The sequence below is a fragment of the Chaetura pelagica genome, unplaced genomic scaffold (assembly GCF_000747805.2).
Source record: "Chaetura pelagica isolate M959 unplaced genomic scaffold, ChaPel_1.0 scaffold3, whole genome shotgun sequence".
Taxonomy (NCBI): domain Eukaryota; kingdom Metazoa; phylum Chordata; class Aves; order Apodiformes; family Apodidae; genus Chaetura; species Chaetura pelagica.
Genome location: NW_009952974.1, coordinates 10097952 through 10120294, shown reverse-complemented (window position 1 = coordinate 10120294; position 22343 = coordinate 10097952). Strand labels below are relative to the sequence as shown.

The 22343-nt window shown below is 37.2% G+C and overlaps 1 protein-coding gene across 1 annotated transcript in view; it reads left to right on the top strand.

Annotated features, from left to right (window-relative positions):
* Positions 1-220: 220 nt before the first annotated feature.
* The window catches only part of LOC104387522 (sodium channel protein type 1 subunit alpha), a 57492-nt gene continuing 35369 nt past the window's right edge, over positions 221-22343 (top strand). The window contains exons 1-13 of the mRNA XM_009996291.1: positions 221-487; positions 3900-4018; positions 7184-7273; positions 7681-7809; positions 8329-8420; positions 9508-9780; positions 15008-15071; positions 15659-15800; positions 15951-16157; positions 17485-17790; positions 18520-18867; positions 20018-20108; positions 20964-21202. Of these exons, the coding sequence (XP_009994593.1) occupies positions 221-487; positions 3900-4018; positions 7184-7273; positions 7681-7809; positions 8329-8420; positions 9508-9780; positions 15008-15071; positions 15659-15800; positions 15951-16157; positions 17485-17790; positions 18520-18867; positions 20018-20108; positions 20964-21202 (2367 nt within the window). The remainder of the gene's footprint in view (positions 488-3899; positions 4019-7183; positions 7274-7680; positions 7810-8328; positions 8421-9507; positions 9781-15007; positions 15072-15658; positions 15801-15950; positions 16158-17484; positions 17791-18519; positions 18868-20017; positions 20109-20963; positions 21203-22343) is intronic.

The following is a 22343-nucleotide window of genomic DNA, read 5'->3' as shown; positions in this document are numbered from 1 at the left end:
TTTATATAACTGGTGTAAGAACCACACAAGTGACTCTTAGAAAGGGCAAATCATGAATTAAACTGCTTATTTTATTTTCAATATTGTGTATTTGAACATTCCAAAATAGCATAAACATGGGTGATTTTTACCATGTTTTTTAAAATTTTATTTTCTGCTTTCTTCTAGTATTTTCCTATGCAGAAGAATAAATGGTAATTAAAATGTGCAGGATGAAAAGATGGAGCAGCCAGTGCTTGTACCACCAGGACCAGACAGCTTCCAATACTTCACTAGGGAGTCTCTTGCAGCTATTGAACAACGCATTGCTGCAGAAAAAGCTAAGAATCCTAAACAAGATCGTAAAGACAATGATGATGAAAATGGGCCAAAGCCAAACAGTGATTTGGAGGCAGGAAAAACACTTCCGTTTATATACGGCGACATACCTCCAGGAATGGTATCTGAGCCCTTGGAAGACATGGACCCATATTACATCAATAAAAAAGTGAGTCTAATATCAATCCTGTTCATATGCTAGTGTTTGAAGTGCTTAATCATGTTCATTTAATTTTTGTGGAATGGATCATATAGCTTATTCCTCCGGACTTTCAATTTGCAACCTTGTAGGAAAATGTCATTCAATAATGGGGAAACAGTTGAGCATTGTTAAAGGACTAAGTGTACAACAAAAGCTGGAAATGTTTTATGCCAGTGACACATAAGCATTCTGTCTTCCAGGAAGTTAGTAAATAATTATGTAGTATCTTCAAATTATTAGAAGTTGCTTTAGCTAGTGTATGTTTTTATAACATGTACCATCCTGTGCCCTGGCCACTGGTCCTGCTTTATATAAGGAGGAATTTTGCAAAATTATTATTTTTAGAATTAAACTGATAAAATTGGTAATAATTTTAACATTATGACTGTTTGTATAATTTGGTTGTACAATGAATGTAGCAAGGTACAGGTAGTGTGACAATCTAGGCTTCTATTGACTGGTGTCCCAATCATTAACAAAGTACCTCGTACAGGTAGAAGATAGAATCCAGCATCCTTAATGCTTACTGAACTTTTGTCTTTTTATTTTAATTTACATCAAATGTATTCCTTTGATATAACTGAATTTATATCAGAGAAGCATTTATATCAAAGCTGAAACAAGGTATCTTGTCTTTGATTATAAGCAATAGATACTACCTATACAAAAATGTATACATAATAGATGGCATACTCTGCAAACTTATATGATGAAATATGACTATATGTTGAAACTGAGTGTACCAGCACACCACACTTTCTCTAATGTTCTTCAGGCTTAAAACTGACAGCATGAACCAATGCATAGCACATTTTGTTCCCAGAAATCTACTTTGATAGCAAATTCTTAGAGAATGTATGGAATCAATAGAGAAACTCATGGATAAGCAGAAAGAGCCTTTATCTGCCATTCACAACATATGAAGATTTATCTTTTAATCACAGTTCTACTTTTACAAAAGTAAAAGATGCATTTCTGTAAAAGCAGGCCTTGCAGAGTTCTGTACTAGTTGTGTCTATTTATGGTGTGAAATCACAAATAATTACATCCCTACCTGACCACAGTTTGTCCTGGACCTTTATAGGAGAATTGTCTGCCTTGTGCATCTCACAGTAACAATACATACATGATAGATATGAGTGCACCCTCAGCAAGTTTGCCAAATACACCAAAATGTGTGGAGAGGTCAACACACTGAAGGGAAGGGATGTCATCCACAGGGACCTTAACAGGCTTGAGCAGTGGGCTTTTGCAAACTGCTTTAGTCAGCTTCACTGCATCAGAAAAGGTGAATGCACCATAGATTTTAGATATTTTAGATATTTGTAAGTTAAAGAATTTTAAAGTTAAAAGTTCTAGCAAAGCGAAAATGTAAGGTTTTGGTGAAAAACATGGTTTCAAAAGATAACGACAAAACCATTAAATGCCAGCTCCAAATATGCCGTTAGTCTCCTGTTCTAGCTGGCCCTGGGGCTTTTCACAAGAAGCTAAGGACCCAGCTCAACAATATGTCATCTCTTGCCTTTCAGGTCCTTTGAGGATTTAGATGGTGTTTATTTAACTGTAGAAAGTGGAAACACAATGAAGCAGCAGTCGACCTGCTAAATGTAGCCTTCCTGAACCTACATTTAAAGATAACTGGGAGGAAGGAAAGGAAAAACAAGGTTTTGGGAACTCCTTGTCCCAAGAGGCTCTCAAGAGACTGTGTCTTTGTTCAGTGTGGATTCTTTTTCCTCTTAGCTACATCTTCTCAAAATACTCTTCCTCCTTCTTTGCCCTGCTAAGAACACAGTTTCTGGGTTTATATCAAATATGGCAGATATTACAGAATAGGCATCCAGGTTGCAGATGCAAAAGCAGCAAATCAGGATCTTCTTTTTTAATTTATCTTCACATTTGATTTATTTGAGTGTAAGGAGGTTTCCTGCTTTTATAAAATTATTAAAGCACTTTGTAAAACCTAAGCCCTGAAAAGTATACCTAATCTTTCATATACGAACATTAATCTTACAATTTGTTTAGAATTTATTTCACGTTTCTCAGTGTATGTCTACTTTGTCCTGACAGCTTTGGGTACAATACTTCATGTTCATCCACACTGCCTACACATTGGCTTGCATCTGGGTTGAGACTGGAATGAGCTATAGCAGGTTTACCAGGAGGGAAGCTTACACAGGGATTGGGTATCAGCTGTTATCTCTATTTTTAAATGAAAATTCTTCTTCAGAGATAGGATGTGATTTTAGTTCATGTTTAAGGCTAGAAGTCAGAGGACCAACAAAGTCATTCTGGAGGCTCCAGTCACGAAGATGCTTTAAGTTAAAAAATTAAAACTGAGGTAGGTAATTTATGTCTTGTGGGTTCTGCTTATGCAGGGCAGCAGAAAGTAGAACAGCTAAAATAGCAGCAGCTTCCAACTGAAACTGGAGCTGTGCCAGCATGCTGTTATTTTCCATAAGGCATGTTAGAAGAGAGATGTATGTTTAATATGCTTGTGCTCAAAGATGTGTGGGTTTTTTTTAAATGTAGGTTGACTAAACGTAGGTGGTGTAGTCTTAGACACTAAGTTAGTAGGGAGTGTGATTTTAAATGTATTTTGTCAACTACCTCATAGCTACAAAAGGCCAAGAGCATGAGCTGGAGGCTTCTGAGCTGTGAGTCCTGGTGGCTGGGAACAGACCTGGGAGGGAAAACCTCACCTCCCCCCTTGGGATAGGAGGCTTTTAAAACATTGTGCCAAAAAATTATTCATCTGCTTGGTTACCTCAGCATTTAAAAGGAAAGCCTTGTTTAAGGCCAGGTCATCTGTAATTACACTTTGAATGTTGTTGATAACTGTAGCATAACTGGAAGTGTAATTTGGAAACATTAGCTCAGGCTTTATCCCACCATCCTCAGTTTCATACTCCGTTTCTCCGTTTCTGTGCAGAAGCAAGGAATTTAAATGCTTACACCCTTTCTACACATCTTGGATTTGTATTCAAGAAAATAGAAAGTCTCACTGTTAGTTATCCTTATTCTTCAGGAGTTTGGTCTCTGTAGGCATGTGAGCTGTGTAGAGTTAGGACAGAGAGACAGCTGAATGAAGAAGTCTGAAATACATGATGTAAATACATCTTATAAATACATCATATTACCCTACTGAGGTTGTTTAATGAAGAAGTAGTATAAAAACATAACACTAATTGAATGTTCTATGTTTAAAATTAGATTTTCATATGGCAAGTACATCAGGTACTGGAAATAAGTTTTGTTGAAAAAATTAGCCATTAGCTTTTTAAAGTTGCAACTTTGGTTGGTTGGTCACTCAGAACAGTTTTTAAATGAGCATCTACAATGAATACACACTTATAAAATGTCTTTTCTTTCTCTTTTTCAGACCTTTATAGTATTGAATAAAGGGAAGGCAATCTTCCGATTCAGTGCCACCTCTGCCCTGTACATTTTAACTCCCTTCAATCCTCTTAGAAAAATAGCTATTAAAATTTTGGTACACTCATATCCTTTTTCAATGTTTGTTCAAAATGTTACACACTGAAATTATGAAAACTCATAACTCTATTTCATTGTAACACAAGTAGGCTCTTTAATTTTACTGTGCAGTGGAAGACTTATAGTAAGGTCTACTGTCCTTGTGGTAAGGTTTTATAACTACATGAAAATATGTATATATGGTATAGATGCATTTTAGCTATTCTGTTGAATTTCAATGCTGTGTAAATCTGCATATGGATTTAAGATCATCTTGATCAATTTTTCAGAAAAGTTTCTTCATATTTATTTCAACACTGAATTTGTTTGTGTACCAGGTTCCTTTTTGTGCTATGAAACCTAGTAATGAAATAATTCCATATTAATAAATAAATTAATTTATTTGAAAATGCAGCTTGTGCTCACAAATTCCAGAAGAGCTTTCAGTTTTGCAAGCAATGAGGCAGCTATTGAGCTGCTGAGGAACAACTAGCTCCAGGGTATGTTTACATTGCCTTTTAGGGGTCCTGCTGAGGCCAACCTCAAGATCAGCTTTATAGTCTATTGCAGCAGGGTGCCTGGAAGCCTGGTTCATCCATGCTGAATCTCACATCCACAAACCTGCCCAGTGGCACCACAAGCCCTCTGCCAGATTTAATACCTTGCCAGAAAGCACAGGCAGGAATCATGCAGATGGTTTGCAAAGCATCCTCATATGCTGATGGGGGACAGAGTGGGGAGCACAACTGATGGGATGGTGCATAAGGTAAAGTTTTACACTGGCCTGTGGGATTGGTGCCTGATTTTTCATAACACGTTGATGGAAATTTCTAGCAGGTGAGGTTTTGATGCACTTCCCTTGCAAAACCCCAGGACTGGGAAAAGTAGTAACCCAATGAAAATTTCAGTGTGACAGTAAGGCTTTTAACAGTTAGTCAAAGGCAAAAGCCTAGAGACTGCTGGCAAAATATTCTGTCTTTAGAAAAGGGAAGAAACAAGTCTGATTGCTGCTGACTCAGAAGACCCTTTCCTCTGATCTCCCTGGAAGTTAAAGTACTGAGAAAAGGGGAGGAAGCTGTATGGAGAGTAGTCAGGAGCATCTAGGGACAGTAGCTAAGGGACTGGACAGAGGCCTACAGACAGTGGTGGAGATAGTGAGAAAACCCACACAAACACTCTAAGAATGAAGCCTGTAATGAATGCTCATCCACTTAAGTTATGGGCTCTGTTTTGCAACACCTTCCAACCCTATATCTGGAAGGGAGGCACATACTTGGAATGCGTCTGTTGTGTTTGAGATTTCTGTAAGGGAAATCATGGCCATAGAATATATTTCAAAGTGCGTTAGCATCTGCTCCCTTTGACAGTGAACAGCACTTTGACCATGCAGCTCACAGATGTGGTGAGTTCTTTAGAGAGTGGGGAATGTGTAAGGATCTACCTGTGGCCTTTGTCATGAATGATACCTACCTATCAGTTGCCAAAATAGATTCTCTGTGTTTAAAGGAATTTATGAATTATATTGAGTCAGACTTTCTAGAGCTGCCTGTGGGCTGTGAGGACAAGCATTTTAAGGCATTCTAATTATTTATTCTAAGCCACTTGAACCACAATTTGTACTGTACAGAGCTCATATGACAACATGGTCTTCAAAATTATTTAGGTTACTTAATGAAAGGTATCACAATATTCAGTGCTTGGTCAGGCGTTTGGACAAAGATCACACACCTGTCCATGGGAATCAGGCAGCTGTGATTTGATCATTCCCTGTGATTGGAATGCTTCCCTGGAAAGATAGGCTCAGGTTTGAATTGTTCAGCAGCTGTAAGTGATGATCTAAATGTTTGCACTAATTTGCTGCAAAGTTTAAGCTGAGATTTTACTTCTCCTAGAGTGGAGGATTGTTTTTTGGCAGGTTTCTTTGTCCATTTCTTAGAAGGTTTTTTCTCTATGGCATAAAAATATACTTCCAACACCAAAATGCTAGCTACCTGATTTAAGAAAAAAAAAAGGCATTGGGGTTTTATATAAAAGACTTTAGTTTAAGTTAGCTTGTTCACCACTTACGTTGATGCAATTATTTAGTTATTTTTAAGGAACACAGCATTTAGAGAGATGAGCAGAGGAAAAATTAGTTAACCATTTGGTGAAAAGGTGTAGCTTTTTGGCTTTTGCTGCCATCATGTGGCAAATCTGAGTCAGGTTTTGGTTTAGTTTGGTGTCTTAAGTATTTCCAAATATTTGAATAATCGAGGTTACTTTATTTCCATGAAAAGGGAAGGAACACGCTGTTTTTGAGTCAGTGATCTTGTAAACCAAGGGCATCACATTGGGTGTGATAAAGGTCCAGTGGGCTGTCCCACGTCCATACAACAAGCCCTTTTGAGCTGTTAATCTGGTTTTCATAGTCCCACAACACCTAGTTGTGCCTTGCTGGAACCCTAAATAAAAATTCATTTTCATTCTAATCTTCACCAGTTTTAAAGCAGTTGACCACTATTGGTGGTACTATTGAATCATTTTCAAATCATAGCACTGGTAGAACAAGAAATGCTTCTCATTGCTGCTAACATGTTTTGCAAGAACCCAAAAATAATATTGGAAAAATAATCAGCTTAATCTGTGAGCTCTCTATGGATTCCTTTTTCACTGACTGAAGCATGTACTGTTAAACTGGTGATAGGGAAACATGGAATACCATCATTTCAGCAATTAAAAAGAGTATTCTGTTATGTTCTGTGTTTTTCACAGACTGGCTGTGCTGGATGCTTTTCCTACAGCTCTGAGTCATGCTGAACAGGATAAACTTTTTTACCTTGCATATGCCAGCTGTTGAGTTTAGTACTGAAACTGTAGAAGTGAAAGACTAATGCTTATTTAGTCATGTCAGGTACTTAAGTAAAACAGTATTCTTCTGCAAGACACTTTGGTTTTGGCTGTTATCTCCCAGACATACATGTCTTCCTGGCCTTTCAGTACCAGCTGAAAACAAAACACAAGGACATCAACAAATCAACATCAAGAACATCAACAAATTGAGACTAATATTAAAACTACCAGATTAAGCAAAATATATGTGTAATGTTTGCCAGTCTGTAAGATTTGTGTATGTGGCAATATTTTACTGTACTTAAGATATCTGGCTGATGTGATATTGTGTGAATTACTGTTGTTTTCCTTAACTATACCTACATTATTCAGCATGCTAATCATGTGCACTATTTTGACCAACTGTGTATTTATGACCATGAGTAACCCCCCAGACTGGACAAAGAATGTGGAGTAAGTTGCATATATTCTTTAAAGGTGTCTTTGACTGTTTCTCTAGGACTTATTATGCCAATAATTGTAGTAATGTGTCCAGGGAAGAACTATCATCAGACACTATTCACCACTAGAGAGAGTTTCACCAATACATTTTTAATATATGTAATTTATTTGATGGATTTATGCATTTTGATCAATATACAAAATCAGGACAGTTGCACTTCAACAGCATGTTACAACTAATGCATGCAAATACACAACTATACATGATGAATATAATGGATTTTAGAAGGAATTGCTTATTTACTGTATTTCCTTTCTGGTTATGAAATAAAATATTTCATCTGATCATCAGGTTTCTATTAGAATACCAATGTAAAGTGTTGCTACTTATCTGGAATAAATTTTTCTATATTGTACAGGTATACATTCACTGGAATTTACACATTTGAATCACTCATAAAAATTATTGCAAGGGGCTTTTGCTTAGAAGATTTTACTTTTCTTCGAGATCCATGGAACTGGCTTGACTTCACTGTCATTACCTTTGCGTAAGTTTTTGTTTTTTGCTTTGTCTTCGAAAGTGAAGGGCAAAAAGGGCATGAAATTAGTATCTATATGTATCAATTTTGTTAAATGGAAATTCTTATATGGATTGGCTTTTGTCTAAAGCAATTTTCACATTCCAATAAGCATATTTTGATGTAAACATAAATACTGCAGAAGCCATTAGTACAGCTAGTATTAGAGAGGCTAATTTCATGTCCTGCATTTTTTTCTCTGAGCAGAAAAGGAGCATCCCTTTGACTTCATTCTCCAAACTTACCAGTCTAGTCTAGATAAATATTTAGGCTTTCAAAGTTAAATCACTGTGATTCCCTTCAGAGACATATAATTTAACTGAAGGCTCTGAAAGCATGTTAATGCAAGGCAAACTGCAGTGAAAGGTAAATCTCTGACTGTTGCTATTTAATTTTTTGCTAAAAACGCCAAAGAGGTCTTGATGAAAGACCCAAGTAAGTAGCATAAACTTTGCCTAAATTCTGAATAACTGTGATTTAATCCTACAGGTATGTAACAGAATTTGTAAACCTAGGCAATGTTTCAGCTCTTCGAACTTTCAGAGTATTGAGAGCTTTGAAAACTATTTCTGTAATCCCAGGTAAGAAGTAACTGGTGTAAGGTGTTAGGCCCCTTGTACCTCCCAACTGTTCCTTTTTATCCTGTCATGTGTTTGTGTGTGAACTCCCCTATTACAGATATGTGACAGAGTTTGTGGACCTGGGCAATGTCTCAGCGTTGAGAACATTCAGAGTTCTCCGAGCTTTGAAAACAATATCAGTCATTCCAGGTGAGAGAGAGGTTAAACACTGAGGCTGACTTTAATTCACTGAAGCAAAATTCATTTATTTTCTTTCCACAAAAAAACAAAAGCAGGAATTGGAAGATTTTAGTATTCACTGAGATCTCTGATTCATTGCTTTTTAACATGAGCTTTTTTCTTTTGAAATCAGCCTTTGAGTTTAACAGATTCTTGCATGAGACATTGCAGTACACAGCGTGTGTGGTTTGCATCGTATGATGTTAGGCTTTCTTCTCCACGTTCCTGAGTATCAGTAACCCTGAAGTTTTCCTACCCATGTGTGTCTTTCCTACATGATGTTATGTGGTATTTGTTGTGAATATTTGTATCTAAAAAACAGAAGTGTTCAAAATGTTGATTAGTATGACGGTGAAGGAACAAGATAATAAAGAATAGCATGGGATTGCATGGGGAATTTATTATCTTAGAATTCTATGATTTTCCAAACCATCTCCAGTTTTATAGCATTAAAATTTAATCCTATTATTGTTGAACAGGCTTTTTACTACTCTTTTCTAAATCTAGTATGTTATAAAACTGATAGTAGCAAAGGTTTGGGGCAGCAGGTATTGATGAATAAAAAAGAAAGAAGACTTTTTGAAGATTGACATAGAGCATGAAGAAAAAAGTCTCTTGTTTTAGCATTAAAACAAGTGTTTTGAAGTATACACAACTCATTCCATTCACAGTTGCAAATGAACATAAATTTCAGCTATTTATTCATTTTCACAGTGAAAAAGCTCTTCACAAAAATGTTATTTCACAGACATTACAATCATTTATTTGGGCTTCTGCATGAAATCTATAATGACACTGAGACACACTGTCATTTTTATCATTTAGAAAAGGTTTGAACACCAGAATAAAAATTCCTTTGCATTTGCAGGCTTGAAGACTATCGTGGGAGCCCTAATTCAATCCGTGAAGAAGCTCTCAGATGTTATGATCCTGACTGTGTTTTGTTTGAGTGTATTTGCACTAATAGGGCTGCAGCTTTTCATGGGCAACTTGAGGAATAAATGCCTGCAGTGGCCTCCAGAAAATTTTACTTTGGAAACAAATATTACTTCCCAGCTAAACAGCACTGTCGGTGAAAATGGTACATTAGTTAATTCAACAGTGGCTCCTTTTGACTGGAAAGGGTACATTGAAGATGAAAGTAAGTATTGTCGGCATAATTCTTATTGAAGTGATATGTGGCTAACCCACTTCTTAGAAATAAGGAGGGGGAGGGATGATATGTTTAGTTAAGACTGAACAGGAAAAGTGCTTTCTCTTTCTTATAGATCTGCTCCAAAGGCTGGCATGGAAGAGAGAACAAAAAAGATGGTCTCTCTTCTTGATGCAGATCTTTTTCTCAGCTCTCTCTACCAAATCCGTGTCTCTCCTGAGACAAAAAGAGATCCAAAGGATTTCTTAAAATTACTTAATAGTCAGAAACATTTTACATCCTGATAGTCTAATGCAAGATCAGCAACAGACTGCTATGTCATTCTGACAGATGTCAGACTTCTGACATTCAATGAGGCCTCCTGAGTATTGTTTCCATCTATCCATTCTTCCGCTTCTATATATTATTATTAGAAAGGTTTGTTTGGGGTTTTTTTTTAGGTCTAGCATTTTTTCCTGCTCCAATTTAAGCTCATTGTTCTTATCAACTTCACCACAAGCATCAAAACTAAATTATTCCTTATCATTATTCACTGTCTCTGAGGTATTGAGAGACTATTCTTATGTTGCTATGACCTCTTCTCTCAGTCTTCTTTTTGCATGCTAAGCAACCAGATCATTAACTTTTTTCTCCAACTGTTTATTTTCTAGATCTTGGTCTCTTATCTAGATACCTTCTTGTTTGTGAACATCCTTCTTCAAGTGCAGTATCCACATCTAGGCATTCCTTCTCCACATGAGGCACAATAAGTAGAAAAGAAGGATTATGTGGTAGCATAGTAATTTATACTTGTTTTATACATCCTAGGCTAGAGTCTGCCATTGTTTATAATTGGAACATCATAAGATCCTGTTCAGCTTGTGGTCTACCTGCTCCTGAGTCTTTTTTAAAGACTTTTAGCTCATTGAATTTCCACTATGTATTTGCAGAACTCATTGTTCCAGCCTGAACAGCACCCTGTTTTTTCAGACCATCTCTCTAACTGTCCTGGATCTTTGAAAATGTAGTTGTTTCCTCAGATGCACCACCATCCTTATCAGATCAGTATAATTTTCAAATTTGATAAGCATTCTTCCATTATTTAGATCAATTAAAACCTTGAATAGCAGCAATCTCAGACAAACCTCTTCAGAAGTTGTTTTGTTGCATCTTCCCATTTTGATGATTTCCATAAGTACAATTTCCCAACCAGTTTTGCTGATACAGAGCAATCTGGCTAACTGAGAGCAGATAAAGAAATGCATTTCAGTTCAGTTCCATGTGAGGTCACAAACCTAAACCCCCTATCCTAAAAATCAATGCTGCACAATTCACGTTGAGACAGGTTTACATGCATAAAGACTGTAGCTGATGGCATACATCATCTCTAACAGTGCAAGTTGTTTGTGGAGAAAAATAAGGACTAAAGGAGAGGGAAAGAAAAGGAAGGGGGAAGGGAAAACTGACCAGAGTGGGCAGCTGCAAAGAGAAGTGGTGGAGTCCCCTAAGCTTGTGTTTGCATGTTTTAGGTCACCTTATATAAATCAAAAGCTACAAGTAAGTAGGAAAAAGGGGAAGAAAGAAGGGTGGATCTCACACCAGAGACAATTGCTTCCCCTGAGAACCTGCTGCAATAATAATGTGCTTGCAGGTGTAATATCATGAGAATAAAAGCAACATGAAAAAGAGCATGAGAACAAAGGAAAAATAGTGCTATAGAGGCTCTGGAAAATACTATCACAGCAGCTTATGTGAATGGTTGTGGAGCTGCAACTGATAAGCAGGACACAGAAATACAGTTGAAAGCCCTTAGCAATAGCAAGGACCTAAGGCACTGTGGAGCAGCCAAGACTGACAAATTAAGGCTAAATCTCTGCAGCTAAAAAGCTAAATAGCATTCTGTTTGCATAAATAAGGCAGTATTATCCCTGTATTTAGCACTACTGCAGTTGCTGCTGGAATACTATATAAAGTTCAATTTAGACAGGATGTTGAAAATTTGGAGGATGTTTAGAAAAGAGCAGAATGATTAAAGGCTGGAAAACGTGCTTTAGACCAGGAGCTCAACCTACTTAGCATATCAAAGAGAAGGTTTAAGGGGAGATTTGATCACAGCCGAGAAAAACCTCATGGGGAACTGCAATTTCATCATAGACGTATCTTTGATCTAGCAGGAAAAGATGTAACAGGTTCAATAGCTGCAAGTCAAAGCCAGACAATTTTCAAATAGAAGACAGACAGCTTCTACCTGTGATGACACAGGTAATCAGTGATTATGATGGATTTCCGTCTGAATTTCTTAAATCAAGATGCAGTCTTTTTGTGAAACTCATTTTACTTGAACATGAGAATTCATGGAAATCCCATGCCACAGCATATAACAAAGTCAAAGCAAAGTTCCCTAGTGAAGACCAGGACTTCAAGATCAAACCTAATTTCCTATCTTTTTAACAAAAGATCTATACACTCAAGCTCTGAAGGTCCCTAAAAAGCAAAACCAAATTGAATTAGCTAAAGAAAGTATCTTATTGAATGAGTTCTTGAATATTTGGAATATTTACACAAGATTTCATGTGTATTTTTAAATTTATAATGACATTATGAGTCCTATTATGAAGTTAATAAGCTTGTCCCTGCTTACAAGCAGTTTCAAAGAGTTCTCAAAAATGTTCTCACAGCTTCCTACTCTCTTTGAAGGTGGACAAACAGGGTAAAGAAAGTATTCTTAAACCAGCTGTGTCACAGGGCATTAAGAAGGGACTTACCTGGGGCCCAGAGCAGTGCAATGGCACTGTCTTTTATAGGAATTATAAAAGTTTTTATGCCAGTAGTTGTGCATACTATGCAAAAAAAGGCATGTAAGCACTAATTTTTGGAAATACCATCTAGAGAGACTTTATGCAAGTCCTCCTGGCATTAGTGAGTCAAGCACTGTGGGGTTTGTTTGTTTGTTTGTTTGTTTTTCCCCCGTATGGCAAATCTGCTAAACTTAATGCTAGATAAATTTCAGTTTATCTTGGTGAGCTTGCCCTGACATGTCACTATAACACATAAGCATGTTTTCTGGGAAGTAACATCTCACAATCTATTTTTGAAATATCAGTCTCAGTCATTACCCTAGGTTTACTCAAACAACTGTTAATTCCCTTGAAGTGCTCACCTACAGGGGATTTTTTCCCATTTCCAGTCAAATAAATGGGAGCCAACCATACATGTCTCATGTAGTGAGTGACTTTTCACATTACTTGGGTAAAATATTATTCTGTGTTTTGAGTCTAGTAAGGGACACATCTGTATACTGCTCAGCTTTCTTGGTATAAAAATTTTCCTGTCATGATAATATTTTGAGCATTTGTCACTGCTGTATCAGTGCACTCAGAGAAAGCCTGGGTAGCTGTTATTTCCTGCAGAGCTGGCAAGCACAGCATGCTTACAGGGCATAGCTTGTCTGAACCACAGAACTTGAGTACAGGCCCTCTCTTCGCAGTTCAGCTCAGCTGATGCACACTGATCATGAGTGACTGCTCCAAGTAAACTGTATCAAATCAGGTTTGCATTCGTCCCAACCAGCTGTTATGTTCCAGCATGTTTTAATCATGATTAGCTGACATAATGCACAGTAACACTTGCTTCACAGGGGTGAGCTCTGGTCAGCATTATGGCAGCTAACTTTGCTGCTTCCAGCACAGTGCAGCTCAGCAGTGCACACCAGCCCAGAGGGACTGCACAGAGGCTTGGGCACTTTGCCCAGTACAGAATATTGTACTCTGAAAGACACAGGTGTATCACCAGACACTGAAACCGAGTCCTTCAAAAGTGCCAGAACAGGGTCTGCATACAGCTGAGAACCTAAGTTTTCCAAATGGTGACTTTCACTCACAGGATGGTGAGATGCAGGTGGCTGAGGTACCATGTCCCTCTTGCAAATCAATGCACTGAGCTGGTAGCATGTGACACCTCCTCAGACTCAGAGTTCATTAGCTCTGTAGTGACTCTGCTTGGGCAGAACATCTGGCACAGTCACATTCACACTCAGCTCCACTCGTAGCATTTTAAGGGAATCTAACAGGCCAGTTCAATGGCAAAGAAGTACAATGCAGGGTTTGAATCTTCTCAGGAGGCAGAAAAGGCACCACCATAATTCCAAAGCTGCTGTGCTTTAGAAGTATTGGAAGCTGGGGAGGTGCTCAGGAGTGTTATCACCCATGTCTGTGCCCTGTCCTTCCAGACGTCCTGAGGCGACGCTTTTGGTCTCTGTTGGAAATAGGATACTGGGCTACATGGTCTGACCCTGTATAAATATTATCTTTAAGCCTGTGACCAAATGGGAAATCGTTACTATCAGAGGAAGCTCCTCCTGTGATAATTCTTCCACAATCAAGAGCTTAGCAACTGTGGGCATCTGCTTTGAGGGGAGAAAGAAAAGCATGTCTTAAGGATATGGTCAAAGTGAATATAAATAATCATGCTGCTTTGGACATTATCTCTTTAATATTGTAAGAACTGATAAATCAAAGGCTTGGTTGTTTAAACCATCTAAAATGTTTTCTGAATACAGGATTAGTATAGAGATTATGGGATGGTTAGGTACAGGGCAATTTGCTGGAACTTTCCCAGTTCTTTTCTAATGTGATCGATAATTTCATCGTATACTCCTAAAATCCTACCTACACAAGTCACGGACTGTTGCAGTAATTCTGTTTGAGTTAAATATATAGCAGGGCTTTCATAGCAATCAGAGGGCTACACACCCAGAACAATTATATCAGCTGGATGGTTTGCAGAGCTCACATCTTAGATAACTGACACAAGTGTAAGTGACAGGCTGCAACCCTTGGCAATACTGATCAGAATGTTTGAAATAGTTATATTTTTTTCAAGTACAATATAACTATTATAATAAATAACTATACAACAGAATTTCACAATGTGTTACTTTATTCAGTGATCAAACTGCAGGGAGAGTTGTACATTTCATCTACATCCAGCAGCATTTTACAAGATTTTCAGTACATTTTGACATTTTAACAGTAAATGCTATGATAGCACTTACTGCAATTCATAGTGTTGTTTGCTCTAAAGTTATGGTCTTGCTGAAAAAAAAAAAATTGCTTCTTTAAAATTTCATTTGAATTCACCTTATCACTTTTAGAGCCAGACTATTTACTTCATAGAGCTATAAGAAAACTTTCATCATCAGAATTTTAAAACTATTTAAAAATTCTTTTCTAAACAGGTCATTTTTATTTTCTGGAAGGGCAAAACGATGCTCTGCTTTGTGGAAATAGTTCTGATGCTGGGTAAGACCATATGTCATCATATTATTGCACTGTATACCAATTAGATCCATGTTATTTAGATGTGCAGCTGGAGGGAGCTATATTTTGAGTGACTACTTCGTTTCGCATAAGAATTATTAGGAGTTTACACTGGACTGAGGATTTGGGTCCCTAGTCAGGGCTCAGTGGATTGGTCAGATGAACTTAGTATTTTGTAATTTGGTTTTAGTGTAGTTCACGCCTGAATGAGAAAGAACAGACACAGCAGCTGGAAAATGTGTTATTTTGCAGTTCCAGCTGCACATGAAGTACTAACAGGCTCAGAGAGTAGAAAACACTGACATTGACATTATTAATGTAACATTAATAAAGAAATTATTTTGAATATTAAGTTTTAGGAGCTTAGATTAAACTTTTGACACTAATTTTTATGTGAGTTTCCTACTTTATTTTTCTAGTGTCCTTTAAAATAATTTTCTATTCAAAATAATAACTGCTGTTACTTCAAGTCTGACTAAATAAAAAAAATCCACTTTTAATCCTGATATCTTGGACATTTCAGGTGATAATATTAAAATAACTATATAACACCCAGTTTGTCTCTGTAGGCAGTGCCCAGAAGGATATACATGTGTGAAAGCTGGTAGAAACCCCAATTATGGCTACACAAGCTTTGATACCTTCAGCTGGGCTTTCTTGTCACTCTTCCGTTTGATGACTCAAGACTTCTGGGAAAACCTTTATCAATTGGTAAGACTTCTTAAATGCAAAATAGACTAAATGTGTTTGTACCAATAATGCAAGAGGCCTAAAATCAATTTTCTTCTCTTAATTTTAACAATATGAAAATCAGAATTTTTCTTCATCTAGTCTTGCTTATAAATGTATTCTTATTTCCAGACACTACGTGCTGCTGGGAAGACATACATGATATTTTTTGTCCTGGTGATCTTCCTGGGCTCTTTCTACCTGATCAACTTGATCCTGGCTGTGGTTGCCATGGCCTATGAAGAACAGAATCAAGCAACCATGGAAGAAGCAGAGCAGAAAGAGGCAGAATTTCAACAGATGCTGGAACAACTAAAGAAGCAGCAAGAAGCAGCTCAGGTATAATTAATGGTGTATTAATGCAGAAGCGTATAGAAGTAGTTTTACTAGAGATATTCACCGTCTACTCTCTGAATTTGGAGTTCTAAACACCCAGCTGGTCTTTCAGCAACAAAGCTAGCTCAGGGATTTTCTATTTTGCACTGAAGGCATTGTACTGTGAATAATTCAGCCATAATCAAGAAGGAATATTCAAAACTAGGTATGCGTTATTAATTATGTTTTTCATAGAATCATAGAATCTTAGGGGCTGGAAGGGACCTCGAGAGATCATCTAGTCCAACCCCCCTGCCAGAGCAGGGTCACCTAGAGTACATCACACAGGAACTCATCCAGGTGGGTTTTGAATGTCTCCAGTGAAGGAGACTCCACAACCTCTCTGGGCAGTCTGTTCCAGTGCTCTGTCACTCTCACAGTAAAAAAATTTTTTCGGATATTCACCTTGAACTTCCTATGCTCCAATTTACACCCATTACCCCTTGTCCTATCACTGGTCATCACCGAGAAAAGCCTAACTCCGTCCCCCTGACACTCACCCCTTACATATTTGTAAACATTGATGAGGTCACCCCTCAGTCTCCTTTTCTCCAAGCTAAAGAGACCCAGCTCCCTCAGCCTTTCCTCATAAGGGAGATGTTCCACTCCCTTAATCATCTTCGTAGCTCTGCGCTGGACTCTTTCAAGCAGTTCCCTGTCCTTTTTGAACTGAGGGGCCCAGAACTGGACACAATACTCCAGATGTGGCCTCACCAATGCAGAATAGAGGGGGAGGAGAACCTCTCTTGACCTACTAATCACACCCTTTCTAATGCACCCCAGGATGCCATTGGCCTTCTTGGCCACAAGGACACATTGCTGGCTCATGGTCATCCTCCTGTCTACCAGGACCCCCAGGTCTCTTTCACCTACACTACTCTCCAGCAGTTCAGCCCCCAACCTGTACTGGGACATGGTGTTGTTCTTCCCCAAATGTAAAACTCTGCACTTCCCCTTGTTGAATTTCATCATGTTTCTCCCCGCCCAATTCTCCAACCTATCTAAGTCTCTCTGAATGGCAGCACAGCCTTTCTTAGTCTAGTGTCATTAATACAGTATGTTAGACTTCTGCATTAGAAATAATAATGAAAGATGGAAGAAGGCCACAACCAACACATATTTTGAGTCTAATAAATAACTAATAAAAATTAGAAAAAGCTAGGGAGATGTTATTCTCTGGAAAGTGTTAAGATCCAGGCCATTTGGACTAGAAATTCTGTATATGTAAACTTTAAAAAGACATGATGTTGTGGTGTGCTCAGTGACACAAATTCATTCTGCAACATGACAGGCAGCAGCAGTGGCAGCAGCAGCAGTAACAGCATCTGCAGAGTCCAGGGAGCCCAGTGCTGTGGGAGAAGCAGGAGGGCTCTCAGAAAGTTCCTCAGAGGCATCAAAATTGAGCTCAAAGAGCGCAAAAGAGAGAAGAAATAGAAGGAAAAAAAGGAAACAGAAAGAACAGTCTGGAGGAGAGGAAAAAGATGAAGATGAATTTCACAAATCCGAATCAGAAGAAAGCATCAGAAGGAAAGGTTTCCGATTATCTATTGAAGGCAATAGACTGACATATGAAAAGAAGTATTCCTCTCCACATCAGGTATTGCATATAGTTACTTTGAGTAGAAACATACATGTAAAGCATCATAGGCTGATACAACTTTACTTTAGTCTTCCTGAAACTGTAATATGACCCTATGGTGTAAAGAAAGGAAACACTGAGATTTACATTAAATGTCTTTATTGTTGCTAGTGCTTGCAAGAAAGTGCAGTTCTAGACTGTCTTGTAGAAAATGGCAGAGAATTAAATGTAACATCCCATCTCTGATCTTGTAATATGATAATTTAAAAATAATTAAAATATTATCTAACTCTATGGGGGTTTTTTTAGAGTGATGATATAATATCTAAACTTACAAAAATGCAACAGTATTTTTCCACTATGTTAGCCTCATATTTTCCTCCTATATCATTGATGTTTGGACATTGGTTTAACAGGTGTAGGGTGCTACATACATGAAAGAACGTGCATGTGTAGACTCCCTTTTTTGCTTGATGGGAATTGTACGACTACTCTACTCAGCAGCTCTAATCGACATTATGAGAAAGGAGTGCTCAAAATTGATGTTGTCATAAGAATCCATAAATGGTGGTATTTCTATCTGCAAAATATACATATAATGAAAACATATACAATTTTCACAGCAGCATTTAGCTTCTGGGAAAAGTGTTTACTCTCATAGAAGAAACACCTTCCTCCCCCTCATCTGAATAAAAATAGTAAGTTTGAAGGTTTCAACTAATAATCACATATTTTATTTGCCTACAGTCTTTGCTGAGCATTCGTGGCTCCCTGTTTTCCCCAAGGCGCAACAGCAGAACAAGTCTTTTCAGCTTCAGAGGTCGAGCAAAGGATATAGGATCAGAAAATGACTTCGCTGATGATGAGCACAGCACTTTTGAAGACAACGACAGCAGAAGAGATTCCCTCTTTGTGCCGCGCAGACATGGTGAACGGCGCAACAGTAACATTAGTCAGGCCAGTAGGTCATCCAGGATGCTGACAGTGTTTCCAGTGAATGGGAAGATGCACAGCACTGTGGATTGCAATGGGGTGGTTTCCCTGGTTGGTGGACCATCTGTTCCTACATCGCCTGTTGGACAGCTTCTGCCAGAGGTGATAATAGATAAACCAGCTACTGATGACAATGTAAGAAAGTTTTAAATAGCTTAGGCATCGTGGCCTGTTCTTACTGCACCAGCCAGTGTTTTCTACAGAATGGAATCCTTGGCAATGCTTCCTGGTTGGTCAAGCTGTGAATGCTCCTGCATCTTGTAAAATCTTTAATAGATAAAACAGCTAAGATAGGTTTGCAACCTAAGAATTTACTTCTCATAACTAACAAATGCAATTTACAGTTTCCAAGTAATAAAATACTTGCACATTCATAGAATCACTTTACTATATCACTGCGCTATACTTTTGCTGATCTAAAGATCCATCTGGCTATGGTCTGCAAAATCAGTTACTACACAATTGAAACTAGTACACAAAATTGTTATAACTGCAATCAATATGATGTTGCTATTACCACTTTATCAAAATTAGCTTTATTAGTTAATTTTGGTAACATTCTTCCTTACCAGTCCTGTTAAAATGTAAGGAAGTTAAATTTTGTATTATAATTTATTTTTCATTTCTATGCATATCTATGCATTTTCCATCCATTGCTGGTGGAATTCTGTAGCATGGATGACAAATATTTCACTGGAAGGTCACATTTCAATACACACTTCCAAAAATACAAATGTTTGTGTGAGCATATGTGCAACACATATTGCTCCAATTCTCTTACCAAATAAGAGGTAAGATAAGATGTCTCTAAAAAAATTACTGCTTAATTCAAAATTGTCTATTCATATTACTAAAAAAATACTAGCATGAGGAAGCATGAGGAAGTCGGACTTTTCTTACTTGTTTCAGTTTGCTTAGGGGAAAAGATTATTATTTTCCAAAACCCAGAGTATTCCGTCAGCAGAATATTTATACGCTATTTCAAACTCCTTTTCCATCTGTTTAATTTTTTTTCATAGCTTGAAGGAAAGAAATGCAGAAGTTAAGTAAATAAGCTCTCAGTCTTGAACGGTAGGTAGCCATTACCCCGTATATTTTATTTGAAAGATACTAAAAAGTAATAAAAGTCTGGCATGATAAAAATTGAAGAGCACGAAGCACGTATCCAAGCTAAGACATTAATAACAGGGTTCTATGTAGTATTTGTTTATCTTATTATTCCAGCATGGTCTTGCCTCTTATTCTTGTACAGGGCACCACTACAGAAACAGGAATGAGGAAGAGAGTATCAAGCTCTTTCCATGTGTCTATGGACTTACTAGAAGATCCAGCTTTAAGGGAAAGTCACAAACACTGTGGAAGGTGTGTACTGCATATAACTTAATATTTAATACTTGTTCTTCAACTTCTGAAAATTTGAGTTGAAACTTAAAAACTGGTTTAAAATAGCTTAATTAACAGATTCCATCCCACAAACTGACATGTTTCTCAGTAAACTCAAAGGTTTTTTTATTCATTAAGGTTCTTATGTAAGTAAGCATTTCTATCTCATTGTTTTGCCACCATCTACCTCCTGTGGTCATCAGGACTACAGAGTCATGTTTGGCATTCATAACTGAGCGGATGCTTATGCTTTTTAATTAAAAATATGTTATTTCACACAAAAAGGCCATGGAACATTTTTTAAATATATGCAACCATTATTAAAATAGATACAGTTTTTAGCAGTTATATTTATTCAACTCATTTTTAAAGAAGTCCTATGCTAAGTGATAAAAATGTGTTGGTTTTTTTCCTGAACCAAGAATGAAAATTATATTGAAAAGTTATACCTAAACATCACAAATTTCAAAATAAAAATATTTACATAATAGAACAGTAAGCTGGAGGAACAGGCTGAACTGTAATCAAGGAACAATAAAATACATAGTACAAATTGGCGCATAAATCGATACTAATTGGAATAGTGACTGGAATACAAAGAAGCTTGATAGATAAGCTTTGAACACAATAAATACATTCAACAACAATTTTTGAAGACTTTCATGAAAAGCCCTGTAAAAAAGTATAATGGACATGCTTACAGGAGGTTAATCACTATCACTTCCAGACTGACAGCTTGACTAGTACTATTCATACAGGATTTGGAAATGTTTGAGCAATCATATAGTTACCTGTATGAACTTTCTTTCCCACAGAACTTGAAGAATCAAGACAGAAATGCCCACCATGTTGGTATAAATTTGCAAATATTTTCTTGATCTGGGATTGCAGTCCACATTGGTTAAAAGTAAAACACATTGTCAACTTAGTGGTAATGGACCCATTTGTTGACCTGGCTATTACAATTTGCATTGTTTTAAATACACTCTTCATGGCTATGGAACATTATCCAATGACTGATGAATTCAATGCTGTACTTGCAGTTGGAAATCTGGTAAGTCTGTAGGGTTTTCATGTTCATGATTTGGAAGGAAGTATGATGTAAATAACTGAAAGAAGGAGTTTTAACATATTTATTTATTTACTCTTTAGAAAGTAGATTTATTGGACATTTGTCAGCCTCTGGATAAGACTCTATCAGAACATTTTTGGAAATTCCACTGTCAACCTGGCCCATGTAACTTAAGACATTGTAGAATCAATAAAAGAGCTATCTAAAAGCATTTCTAGAATTTTCTTCCACAAAATACTTCATAGGGATATGTGGATTGTTTTCCTTACATGCTTTATGTATAACTATGAAAAATATCCTGTAGTACTTTTTCCTCTTAGTTTTTATATTTTTAATCATCAGATAATTAGTAATATACTTTTTTCCTCATGTTGTCAGCTATATTTTTCTCTTCTACTTCAAAAAGATAAATTATTAAAGAATTCAGGAGTTAAGCTGTTGTAGCTCTGATGGTTTTGAACTGACAAGTTTGATCACACAGCAGTGTCTGCAGCTACAGTCCTACTTTGTCTTCTATTGTAAGAATTGATTTCTTATAACGGGATTTTTAATAATCCTTGTGTTAAAATGAGGGAAAAAAAGCTCATGTAAGTAGCTACAAGATTTAGAAGGGAGAATTAATAGAGAAATTAAAAGCTGGTTTTCATATACTTAGAATAAGGGAAACTCTGAATCTGAATTTCCTAGTAAAATGTAAAATCTTGTATTGTGATATTTTAAAGACTTGTTTTTGTCCTGGTTTGAGCTAGGATGAAGCTAATTTTCCTGACCAAGAAAATGCTACATAAATCTTGATTGTATATGTGACTACAAAGGGAGCACAACAGAACCTGGCTGTAAGCATTATGCTCTTCCAAGTGCAGGCTCCCTGACAAACTCCTTATGCAATATGGAAGCTCTCACGGTTGGCTTCCTCCAGTAGTTCCCATTTAAAGCTCCTTGAGAACCCCACCATCCTGATCACTAGGAACCTAAGTCAGCGGTTCCAGCTGTATTTATTCATTCCTACCTCTTCCTCAGTGGTTCCAATCCTGTATCTTACAAAGTAGTAACCTCTTCTTCTCTGGTGTTCATATCTGGAATGTATTTAAAGACTGTAATAAAACCCAGCTTTGAGCATTGG